This window comes from Ciconia boyciana, chromosome 1, assembly GCF_034638445.1.
Source record: "Ciconia boyciana chromosome 1, ASM3463844v1, whole genome shotgun sequence".
Taxonomy (NCBI): domain Eukaryota; kingdom Metazoa; phylum Chordata; class Aves; order Ciconiiformes; family Ciconiidae; genus Ciconia; species Ciconia boyciana.
Genome location: NC_132934.1, coordinates 17,823,425 through 17,835,976, shown reverse-complemented (window position 1 = coordinate 17,835,976; position 12,552 = coordinate 17,823,425). Strand labels below are relative to the sequence as shown.

The window sequence follows — 12,552 nt, the reverse complement described above, 5'->3', positions numbered from 1 at the left end:
GCTACCCATGCGCATGCCTGCTTCTTATGAGCTGGGAAGAGCAAGAGGTTATTTGAACCTATGGAGCGTCCTTATTCTACGTTTTGCTAGCCAAGGAGTTTGCATGGCTGTCATAAACTCTGACATCTGTTACTTCCAGGTGCATTATAAAGCAGAATTAGAATATATGTGGGTTGGGCTATCTATGAAAGAAAGCTCTTATGCTAAAGTATTTATATAAAATATTCAGCTTTGATATGCAGCCCTAAGACCTTCGTATATAATAAACCAAAAAAGTGTTAATTATTTTATTTCTGCCAACTTAAAAAATAAACAGAAAGATCCTTTCTGGCCAGGTACTGCCATTGCCAAATGTGCATTTCAGTTAAACTTTGCTGTGTTTACATTTCTAGATAATGAAATTCTTTGGTTTATGGACTGCCAGAAGATAGAAAGCTGAGATTAAAGTCTCGAATTTGATTGGGTTTGTTGTAAAGTAAGGGTAATCATGAAACAATGATGACTATTTAATCAATTCTTAGTTATTAGTGTATTTTAGACATGTTCAAGCTTTTGTCAGCCTTAATGTCTTCTTTTTTTTTTGTAATGCGTCAGGGTATGTGATTGCTATTAAATCTTTTCATTAGTTTGATGGAGGATGAAGATGGGTAGTTCTGTTTTTAAGGAACCTATTCAGCAATGACAATGACAGAAAAGACAACAGTCTGCTTTGATTTCCATCTTCTGGAGATTTCTTTTGTAGAAAGCATACATAAAATAATATTGACAGGATATAAATCCAGTGTGCAGGGACTGCATTTCTAATGAGCACCTCTTCTCCTGTGCAGCCACCCGGCCGTCCAGAATCCTCTTTGTCCATTCACTGACATGTGAGACGCTGAGTCTTTTATTTTAAACTTTCCACCTTGTTTTTGATGAACTGGGCTGCAACAGCTTTTGAAAGAACCTTTTATGGTTTGTTTAGGATATTTACGTTGCCTTCATTATCCCAGTATCTCAGCATTTCAGCATCTGCACCCAGTACTCCACAATGTACATGTAAGTGCCATTATGCCCACTTTATGGAAGAGAAACTCGAGGACAGGGCGACAAAAGCCATTGGTACAAGGGTTTTTGGAGCCATCCCCGCAAAAGGACAGATCGAATCCTATCTCCCTCCTTGGTCCGTCCTGCATTTCCCTTTTCTCAGGCTACCCGGGTGGCAGGGGCTTGGGCTGCTAAGATCCAGGCTGTCTGCTGAAGCTGCTCTTAGCAGGATGCCCATGCGTCCCATCTGCCAGCACATCTCATGTTTTTAGAGCTCCTTCAGGAAGACTCCTGCATGCAGCCGGTTTGCTGAAGCCAAGCAGATGATGGCTGTGAGAACCGCTGACAGCTAAGCCTTGCATATGTGTATGTATTCATCTGTGCAGAGGTCTGCTCCAAAGAGTAAAGTGTAGCCAGAGTTCCTCCTGTGTAGCATCACTTGAAGGGTGTTTCACACCCCTGACTGAAGCCATCTTGCATCTGCCAAAACATGATAGGGACTTTATGTAGCTGTGTCATAAGACCTTTGAAAAATCAGGTTGTTAGAGCCTTTTTAGCAGAATAACAGATTGGTTGTGCGTGTATATCAGATAACTGCATATGGTAGGCATGTCAGACAGTGAAAGGACATAAAGTATTACTGCTCCATAAAATAGTACTTCCTAATGTTACTTTTCTCACATTTCTGGCAGTAAACATTTGAAACTTCCATGGAGTATTTTGCCTGTGAATCTCAAAATGCATACAGTACCATGTATTTAGGGCTTAATTCAATTCCCAATAAAGACGAGGACAAAATTTCCACTTTCTTTATTGCACTTGTTCAGCCCTCAAAGCGAATGTTGTCTGTTGAAAGTAGGATACTAATTTGGTCCCATAAAACCCCAGATTGTTTCAACTTTCCACGAATTTCTGAATGAATAGATGATCGGATCCCGTGATGCTCCTCTCAGACTTGCTGGCGATATGAAAGAGGTGCTTGTCCAGCAGGCTGTATAGCCGTGCCGCTCTTTTGTTGCCTATAGTACACATGCTCAGCTCCTTTTTACTCTTTTCTATTTTAATGCTCTGCATCAGGGCTGCACAAAGCCGAATTGGCTTTTAAAACACGACTTCATTTTGCAGCTATACGTCTGTGCCCGGTTTTCTTTTGTGCTGCCTGCAGAACAAGGAGGCTGTGTGGTATCTGACACCGGGCTTTTTCCAGTGATTTATTAACTGTGTCAGAATAGCTGTTGTGAATGCTGGGAAGCTCTTGCATATTGTGACAGTTGATATTGATTATGACAGTTTGTAGACTCTGCTGCGTTGTCAGACAGTGGATCGTATTTTGTCTTCTTACTATACATACCATGGGCTATAGATCATAGTGTTTTCTTAAGAAAAGGAACCATTGTCCAGCATTCTCTCTGGTATGAGAGAATTTCTGTAGCGTATTGTGCAACAAATAGCAAAATAGTTCAGGCACCCTATGGGACAGGCAGGCAAATGTCAATTGCTTTAGGAAAAAAAAAAAGTTAATAGTTTGTTCTGATTCTGGCCTGAAAAGGGGAATGAGCCGTGCAGTTGACAGAAGTGGGTAAACTAGTCTGAGGGTGTCATTTCTGAAAATAAGTGCATCCTGTATTGTCTGTTGGCCAGAAATCCACAGACTGCGCAGGAGGAGGTTGCAATGAGGATTTTGGCTACCCATCATTTTTAAAGGTTGCTTTGGGTCTTGGTAGAGGCTGAAATTACACATTTCTAGAATGAGTCTGAGGAAGAGGAGATAAAGATTTCTGCAAACTTGGGAGAAAGTGAAAGCTGGCGCGTGAGCTTCTGTGAGGGGCACATCAAACAGGTCACCCCGAATGATGACCTCTTCTGACTGTTTGGTTTTAGCTAGGCAGTAGTAAAGTAGCACACAGGAGAAAAGATTTTTCTATTTGCCTAAAAGCTGCTTCAGTGTGGAAAAAAGTCAACAGCTGAGCTTTTACAGATAACCTGATCAGGAGGAGGGAGTCAAAAGCCATTTGGTTAATTATGCTGCCGTAATTTACTATATAGCTACTCTATTATTGGAGGAAAAATCTTTCAACTATACATTTCTTTTTAGAACAAAACAGCACTTGAGGTGTAGCAGTGACAGTGAATAGGAAAGGAGCCATTCTGATTTTTCTGAGAGAAGCCTTTTATAAGAGACCGTAATGGGTCATAAACTTCCACTTTGAGATAGTAAACCTTGGGGAAATGACCTTTAGCAATCAGTGCTATTAGAATGTAGATCTCACACTGGGTTTAGATTGATTCAATGGCAGTTTCTGCTGCAATTTTACATTGAGGTGATTCAAAATCCATTTCCGCATGTACCTTATGGTTTAATTGAAATAAATGTAATAGCAGGTCACTTGCGAAACTATTATTTCTGGGATACTTTGGGCCAAGACTATGTCACTGAGCTGGGACCTAGGGGAACTGCATTCAGTTCTTAACCCCGCTGTGGACCTGATATTGGCCACTCAAACCAGTTCATCTCTCTCATGAGAGGAACTCACTCCCATTTCTGGTTGTTTATTTACACTATGAGATCTTTGAGAAGGAACTTCCTATCAGAAGCCAGTCTTGATCTCTCCTGGGATTTCTAGATGCTGCTGTAACACTAACCATATTTTCTGTAATGCGATCTGTATTTTCTTAATGAGTCCTTAATGCTAGCAAGGAGACAGAATTAAACTAAGTGGTTTAGTTTCAGTGATGACACAACTTCCCATTCCATGCTCACATTGAATTTGGATTAATTATAGCACTCACTGTGTCACAATTATGTTTCATAATGATAGAATGCTCTAGAGTTTGTACATTCACAGCACTACTGTAAGCCTGAGGGTGTACTGAGATTTTACAGTGGCATCTCTCAGTCCGGTGTCCGGTATTAGTGCTATATTTATATATTTACAGGTTTTATTGCAGAACATGCACAGCAATATCAGAAATGCTTTAAAGGAAGGATAAAAGGGCAAGAGTTTTTAAATGCCTGCTTTTCGCTACAGACGTATTTTATTCAATATTTTTTTCTAATTTTCATAAAGTATTTTGAAGAAGTTAGGTGTGAGGAATGAAGAAATTCAGGTGTTCAGATGTGAAGACTTGTTTCCTTAGGTGACTTTTATCTAAAGCTCTGGTCACAATTCTCTGTCTGTGCATAGTTCTGGCTCCTTAAGCCTGAGACCACACCTGGAGAAGGTAATTTTGGTGTGCTGTGAAAGCGACAGCTTCCCAGCACCAGTTGTAGACTAGCAGTGACTTGTATGAAAACCCATTCGGTCGCTATCATGAGAGGCCTCTTGCCCTTGGCTTCCCCTTGGCCATCCTGGGGCTCTCAGGCTGTCCCTTTGCTCACTAGCCCTGGCCAGTTGTTTGCCTGGGATGTTCTTCAGATGTTCTGGGCTCTTCAAGATGTCTCTGGTCCTTTGAGTTGCAATCCTTAAGAGATTTTGTTTTGTTTTCCTGAGTAAAGGCATTGGTAATCCCTGCAGAAGGTGGATACATTTCCCTCTCCCATCCCAGTGCCCTGAAATGCCTCGCAGCTCTGTTTTATTTCCAGGAGCCTCCTTGTCTGTAGGTTGAAGCCTGCTCTGACGTCGCTGTTATCTTTCTCTCTTCCCTTCAGATGGTGTCCACAGTGTCACGGCAGTCTGCACCCTGCGCGTCACCATCATCACAGACGACATGCTCACCAACAGTATCACGGTGCGGCTGGAGAACATGTCCCAGGAGAGGTTCCTTTCTCCCCTCCTGTCCCTGTTCGTGGAGGGGGTGGCGACAGTGCTCTCTACCGCCAAGGATGGCATCTTCGTTTTCAACATCCAAAATGACACAGACGTCAGCTCCAATATTCTGAATGTGACCTTCTCGGCTTTGCTCCCCGGTGGCATTCGAAACAAGTTCTTCCCCTCCGAGGACCTGCAGGAGCAGATCTACCTCAACAGGACCCTGCTGACCATGATTTCCACGCAGAGAGTGCTGCCCTTCGATGACAACATCTGCTTGCGCGAGCCCTGTGAGAACTACATGAAGTGCGTCTCTGTCCTGAAGTTTGACAGCTCAGCACCGTTCATCAGCTCCAACACCGTCCTGTTCCGCCCCATCCACCCCATCAATGGGCTGCGGTGCCGATGCCCCCCGGGCTTCACGGGCGACTACTGTGAGACGGAGATTGACCTCTGCTACTCCAACCCCTGCGGGAGCAACGGGCTGTGCCGGAGCCGAGAAGGAGGCTACACTTGTGAATGCTACGAGGACTACACTGGTATGTGTTTATCTTATCTTTGACCCATGATTTATATGTTAGACCATAAGCCAGGCCAGCTCTGTGTCAAGCTGAAATTGCTGACATTCTTAGTCAAAGGGAGAAAAACTCCTGGCGCTGCCTTCTGGTCAGGAGAAGGCCTGTGAATGTCACACATCACTTAGGTAAGTCCTGTATCTTAGTGCACACATGGCGGTAGGAACCGTGCATTGCTCCGGGCCACGCAGGGGACCAACAGCTGCTGAAGCAACTCGCATCGTGTGAATTTCTTCTCAAAACACTTTATGCAAGCATATTTATTTTATCTAGAAGGAAGAAGGTGGGACACATCCCCTGGTTCATGGTTTTGCACGTTAACGCCTTCCTGGCCCCTTAGCAGTCCCCTTGTACCAGGGTATAGCGGGGGTGCGCAGCCTCGGTAGGAGGTCGTCAACACTTGGTTGTCAACAAGCACAGAGCATGAGGATGGTTCATGGTCCCAAGAAACTGCAATAATACACGTTTATGTGAAGTACTGAAAGTCAGCTCCAGTTTGTGTATGTCCAGATAAACTCCAGAAGGACGTAGCTGCTTCCAGGCCTGTCTCCAGCGGCCTGCTGAGGAACATGCTTTGCCTCATCATGGACTTGACAGCTAATAAAGATCAAAGTGCTGCTTCTCAAATACTCCTGGGAAGTTATGGAAGAATATTAGCTGAATGTTTTCTGGTGCTTCAGTAAAGTCAGTGGGATTATTTATGTATTTGAAATTGCGCACCAGTTAAGCGTTCTGCACTGACGTGCTGCCGGCTGTAATTTATGCTGCTGGCTCAGCAATGTCTTCTGTGACCCCCACAAACAAGGGGTGAAGCAGAGGGGGCTGTTCCCAGTGCTGCCTCTCACTGCTGAAGTCAGAAAAAATTGAAAAGATAAATTATTTAAGTCTCCATGTAAAAAAAAGCTAGATGATGTGTATGCCGACTGGGCTGGATCCAGCCCTCTATGTGGAAGGGTTTTCCTTCACTTTCTGTGGTTTTTGGCTCAGGGCTGTAATTGAAAATGCGACGGTGGAAGGAGCCAGGAGTCAGTGAGCAGGGACATGGCAGCAGCAAGTGAGCTGGGCTTTTCCCAGCAAGGGGGACAGGAGATGCTCCCCGAGATCCGAGTGGGGCTTAGGGCGGCAGGACCTTCCTAAGGAGATGCAGACAAACTTTTTGCCTGACCGGTGAAACCCTGAATAGAGGTGTGAGGTGGTTGGGATATTTGGTCTTTGTGGAGCAGTGATTTTCCTGCCAAGCTTCTCATGAATGACTTCCACAGTGAAATAACATTGTAAAGTCCATTATCCATTACATACAGCTAATGCAAAATACGTGCAGCATTGGGCATCACAAAATAGATTTTAAGACCAGTTGATTTCATTTAATGTGTTTATGTACTATTATACTGTAAAAAGGAATGGTTAGAAGTAGCAAATTTCATTAAACAGATATGCATATAAATAGAGTTAATTCATCCATATCTTGGGTTTTGGAATGACATGCATTCCTACATCACATTTTGAGGGTCTCTTGCTGGAAATCTTCAAAAAAAAAGGCTAAATATACTTTAAAAATGAAAGAGAATAATCTTACATTAATAATTGATGAACATATTTAATAATTGATGCTGTAGTCAGAACAGACACAGCACATATTTAGAGGAGAGGCACCATATTATTCATACACAAAGAAAGATTTGATCTGTAACTGTATTTTCAGTGCATAGTTGTTGAGTTAAAAATTAACTGTCCTGCTGCCAGGATATTAAAGTGATCAGAAGTTAAGGAGTGAGCACTGCTTATAGCCTTGCTATCTTTAGGTTTCAGAGTTAACTACGCATCAGTGAAACACTTCATTCTTTGGAAGGACAGTTCGGGTCGTGATCACAGTCAGGTTGGCCAGGGGAAAACACACCCAACCATGATCAAGAGGGCTCTGGAAGCCCTTATCTTGTAAATTGATACAAATATTATTGAATATTTCTGTTTTATTGCTGAATGAATGCAGTAGAAATTTAGTATCTACTCTGTGGTTGGTTTGTTACATTAGTGCCTTTAGGCTCCATGTTGCGTGAGAATGTTTTTTCCATCAAACTGACACACTTACCCACATATGGTGGTCATTAGTTGGTTGATTTTCATCCCCTTTACAGAACGAGGTGGAAAATGTTATCAACAAGTAATCTATTACCAGAAATATTTTATGAAGATGCATTACTGAATCTTGTCCCAATCTCCCTTAAGAATTTGTATTTTACCTATGATTTTTGTCCTTTCTTTAAATACATTAATATCCATTTGCAAGTTCAGTTTATATCTGTTGATCCTAATGCTGTGTTTTCCGCTTGTATGTAAGTATTTATTGTTTACAACGATCCAGATTTTATATCTATTTAATATTTAAACAGCATAGGTTGGTTTCAATAGCAGCAGTGTGTACTGGCTCACGGAATGCAGCAATCGTAAATCGGAATGAGCAGAGAATTGCTAAGGCTGAAAGCTGAGGGATTCTGGTATTACCAAAATGTTACCATGGTATTAACTCAGTGTAGTAACATACCAGTATGAGGTACTTATGAATCTTTGAATTAATTGTAAAAGATGAAATATGGATTGTAATAGTCAATGAAATGCAGCCTGCTCTGAGAGCTCTCACGTTTCCATTTCCCAATTAAGAGCCTATGTAGGAAAATAATTACAAGAAAATACTAAGATCTGTCATCTCTCTGGGGAGATACGCTGCAACTCGATGAGAAATCACTACACAATCATAACCCTGTACTGGATCTATCCGACTGGTCACCTGTTAAAAATATAGCATTTATTTCCTGTAGAAGATAACTATGTCCTTAATCAGATGGAATTTCCCCCCGTTTTTCCACCCCACTTTGAAGCCCTCCATTTGTTTTGATCTAATTGTTAGCCATTTATATACATGATGAAAGTTTCTCTGTCTTCAGGAGTCTTCTGTTACGGGCACAAAGGTAAACTGAGCTTCTGCAAGATATTTCTGAAACCTGATTACTGGCTAGTTTGGGGTGATTTGGAATTAGTTTCACTTCCTGTGATGTAAGGACATGAGTGAAGAAGGACATATATTTTTAATAATGTTTTTTGCGGAATAGCGACCCCTTTAACTTCTTCTCTTTATATACAAATTAGTGTAGAGAAGTGAACAATGTACGCACTAACAATCGTGTCACTGATGGCAGGGAGCTATGTGCATGGCTAAAGGGTTAAAGGATGCAATTTAAGTTAAGCAAACAGATGTAATGAACTTGAACACTGTGGAAAGCCTGTGTAATTTTTCCAGCTTTATTTCACGTATCTTTGAGCACTGCAGAAGCAGCCAAGATGAACTATAGGAGAAGGCTTGGACAGAGGTGGAATTCTCTGTACTCCCCAGGGGCAAACCCATGAAGAGCAAATGCATAGTGTCATCTGCACTGGTTTTGGAGGCATGGTTGCCACAGTGGTTCCAGAATGAGCTGTACTTCCAGCCACATCCTGATGCCTGCGGCCATAAGTCGCCACCTTTTTGGGTGTGAATTCCCATGATTCCTGCCCTGCTGTCAGCCGGTACCTCCTGCCATCGCTGGGTCCTCCCGCAGCTCTCGCCGCAGTTTGATGCCTGCAGTGCTTCTGCTCAGCAGCCGCCACAACCACTCTCCTCTACGGCCGTGCTCCCAAAAAATAAAATGTAATTTTCAGACAAAAGCACTTCAAGGGGGAAAAAAAACAACCCCTGAAATAAGGAAGAGATTTAATGTTCCCACAGTTCTCCTTAGCACAGGGCATTCTTTCTGCCTCCTTTGCTACCTAACCCCTAGCAAGGAGTAATTTCTAGGGAAAACGATCATCAGAGAATTTCCCGTATCCTCTGGATCTCTCCTTGGATTTCACTTCAGAGAGGGGAGAAATCTTAAGTGCTTGTAAATCTTCTAGTAATCAAATACAGCAATTAGAGATCTTTTACGTGTTATACATTTTTCCTCCTAATTTATTTTTGTGATACCATATTGACATGAGGAATCATGACATCTAACTTGGCCACCATGAATTCTGACTTTGTGTCATGAGAAGGTAATTATACCTGTTTTCACAGCATTGTGCCAGAAGTCCCTATTCATATTGTTTAGTAAGTTCTCAGCGTTTGGCTCTTGCAAACATAGAGCAGTAAAAGTAAAGGTGAAGATTTGCTTCTGTGTTATCTTTACTTATATCCATTCTTCAGATAGTAATTTCCCAGCTCAGTCTGATACCAGATTCTCATTTTTCAGGCCAGAGAGATTTATTTGGGAGAATTTCAGCTTTCAAGTAGAGAACTCTGGCAGCCAGGGTAGCCGTAATGAGTGTTTTATCTTGGGTGAGGGGGTCTGAAATTCCACTCTCGGTTACACTTCTGCAGCTCCTCTGGAGCAGTGGGATCACAGGTGTGTAACAGCCAAAATCCTGTGCAGCAAACCTTTGTTTCATTCCTTCAGGTTCCTTACTGCATCTTTAACTCCTTGTTTAGCTTATGAAAGGCCATGGTTTTGCAACAGCAAGGCTGAACAAAGATTATCCTCACAGGGCTGTGGGGCTTTGCCAGCACTTTCAAACAGCTGTAACCAAGTTTGTTGTTGCCACAAAACACCAAATAAGAAATTCCGTCATTCCCAAACACTCCCATAAATGTAGGGATATTGTCTACAGTATGGGACAACTTCATGGGTCATCTCTCTGTTACCTCATTCAAATGTTAAGGTGATGCAGTGAAGGCACTAAAATGTTTTGTGTTGTTGCTGCCTTAACAGTGTCCCTTAGTCCAGGTCTTCAAAGTTATGCTGCTGGATTCCAGGTGCATTTATATAATAAACATACAAAAACTGTGGCAAGGTCTAATACTGTTAAAAATAGTATATTCATTTTCAAGAGTTTAATTACAGCTATTAGGGCGCTGGGTGATTTGCACCATTTTCAGAATTTAAAGGCTGTATCTTCTCCCATTTGCAAAAGCCTTAAGAGTTTTTAATCAAGTTTTTCTGCTGATTCTGGATGCAGGAAAAGTCAAGTGCTGACTATCAGCCTTTTAATAACTTTTGTTGTTTCTTGGTCCCTCAGAGGAGAATACCTGGTTGCCTTTCCTTGCAGTTTCTGTATGGCAGTGCCGTGATAAAGCTTATGTAGGGTGGTTGCACCCCAGTGAAGGTCTGTATAAAGTTGCAGGTGTAGAAATTTTTCTTCTTTTTCAGCAGTGCTATGCCATGCTGTTGTTTTGATGTTTGTAGTGAAACTAAGTCTTTATAACTGCACCACAATTTCTCTTTGATTGCTGTGGACCTATCACTCTCTGCAGCTGCAATGAGTTTTTCACATCTGACGGAGAGATAAATGATCATTTGCTTATAAGATCTTCCTCACGATTAGTACTCCTTAGTTTTGTTCGCTGCACAGATGTCTCAGCACAGTCTTTTTCATCAATCTTCAACTTTCTCTGTCTCATCAGCATGAAATTTTAGTGAGGAAAGCCCTCGTCTGCCTTTATTGAATAAGCAGACATCTCCGTTGGTGTGGACATGGCAAGCTGTGTCCCTGTGGTTGGCAGCCGTTGGGTACAGATGGGTACCTCTGTTTCCTCCCAGCCTGTGGCCCCTGCCAAGCCCCCAGGGGCTCGCAGCGCTTGGGTGGCTGGCGAGGACCCCGTAAGCAGTGCAGTGGATGGTCCAGAAGCAGAGCTTAACTCCTCCAAACATTTTTCAGAGCATGACTGGTGCAAAAGCTGGAAAAGCCTATCAGTTTCTCTTTTTATCATCTTCACCATTCAGCTATGTACTGTGAGACACAGCATCTCATAAATCTTACTCTCAGTGCTTTGAAGTTTCCCCATATGACCATTGCATTTACCCATGCCAAAAAGCAATGAACCCCAGATTTCATCTCATGAGGTGACTTGATATCTAAACATATAAGGAACCCATAGAACCTAGTCTTTGCAATTAGCCATGGATAGTAAGTCTTCCATTGGCTCTTGGGCAGTGCATGCTGCAGTTGAAGAGCACAGCGGTCCGTTGTGATAGTTACTTTCGTTTCTCTCCTTCTAGCGCGATGTCCATTTTGTCTCATGAATTCCTGAAAATAAGTATTAGTTTTGGATATTCAGATTAAGAGGTATCACCTGGCAAAATTCTTGCTTTTGGGTCTATATATATTGTCAGAGAACTATGACTTCAGATCATTACAAGCTGTACCTGTACAAAACATTTTTCATCTAAGAATTGCTATGGGCTCTGCAAAAGTTACTAACAGCAAAGGAAGCCTCTGAGACACCCCTTGGAGCTTGGTGTTGTCCCCCTCCCCAAAAGGGAGGCACAGCATCTGCATCTCTTCCAGGTCACATAAAAGCAGGCAGTGGCAAGGCCAGAGCAGCTGAGGCAGCTCTTCTGCACCATTCCTGGAAACCAGGAGGAGATCCCCGTGACAGACATTTCTTTCTGACACAGACTCTCGGCAGAAGCCTGTGTGCCCACTCACCTGCTGTGTTTAACTCAGAGATTTATTGTGCGTGTTAAAATGGGTCTTTGCTTGATTTTGAGGCAAGGCTCACTGTTAATGTGTGCAGGGATGGGGCCAGCATGTCACAGCCTTATGGCTGGACCCAAGTGATGCTGGGTTGGACCTGAGGCTATGGCCCAGATAGCACAGCTGCATGACTGCTTGCTCCAGAAGATAACTGAAACAATAAAAACAGAGTAAAGTTACATTTTTATATAACACAGTCAAAAGCTGAAGTCTTTTAAACTTTTAAATATTGTCATGTTTCTGTTGATTATATTTCTGTCCATGTCACCAAATCACAGGAGATGAATGTTGGAAATCTGGAGTTTATATCAGATTCACAGGACTCACTGAAGAGGTCTGCCACTTCTATAGGTGGATTTTTACCTGGAGGATATGTCCTTCAGCTAATCTTCAACCTATGCTCACTTGTCAGGATGCAAAAAGCCTTTTCTGATTGGATTACTGTGGTGTATTTGTCGACAGTTTAGTTCTCAAACGGTGTAAATGGCCTGTAACCTTCACGTCAATCTGCTATGCCTTTTCCTAAACCCAAGCAAAGAGTTTTTTCACATTGCCCTCGTCCTGATGTGCCTAAACTAGCTGCTGTTTAAAGTTTGAAAGTTTTCCCAGTCATGTTTGAGCCCTCCCTTGCCCCCCGCCCTGAGATGCTGCACATGGGA

At 42.5% G+C, this 12,552-nt stretch overlaps 1 protein-coding gene across 1 annotated transcript in view; it reads left to right on the top strand.

Annotated features, from left to right (window-relative positions):
- CELSR1 (cadherin EGF LAG seven-pass G-type receptor 1) overlaps nucleotides 1–12,552 on the top strand; it is a 174,246-nt gene that overhangs the window by 67,307 nt on the left and 94,387 nt on the right. The window contains 1 exon segment of the mRNA XM_072860119.1: nucleotides 4,676–5,314. Within this exon segment, the coding sequence (XP_072716220.1) occupies nucleotides 4,676–5,314 (639 nt within the window).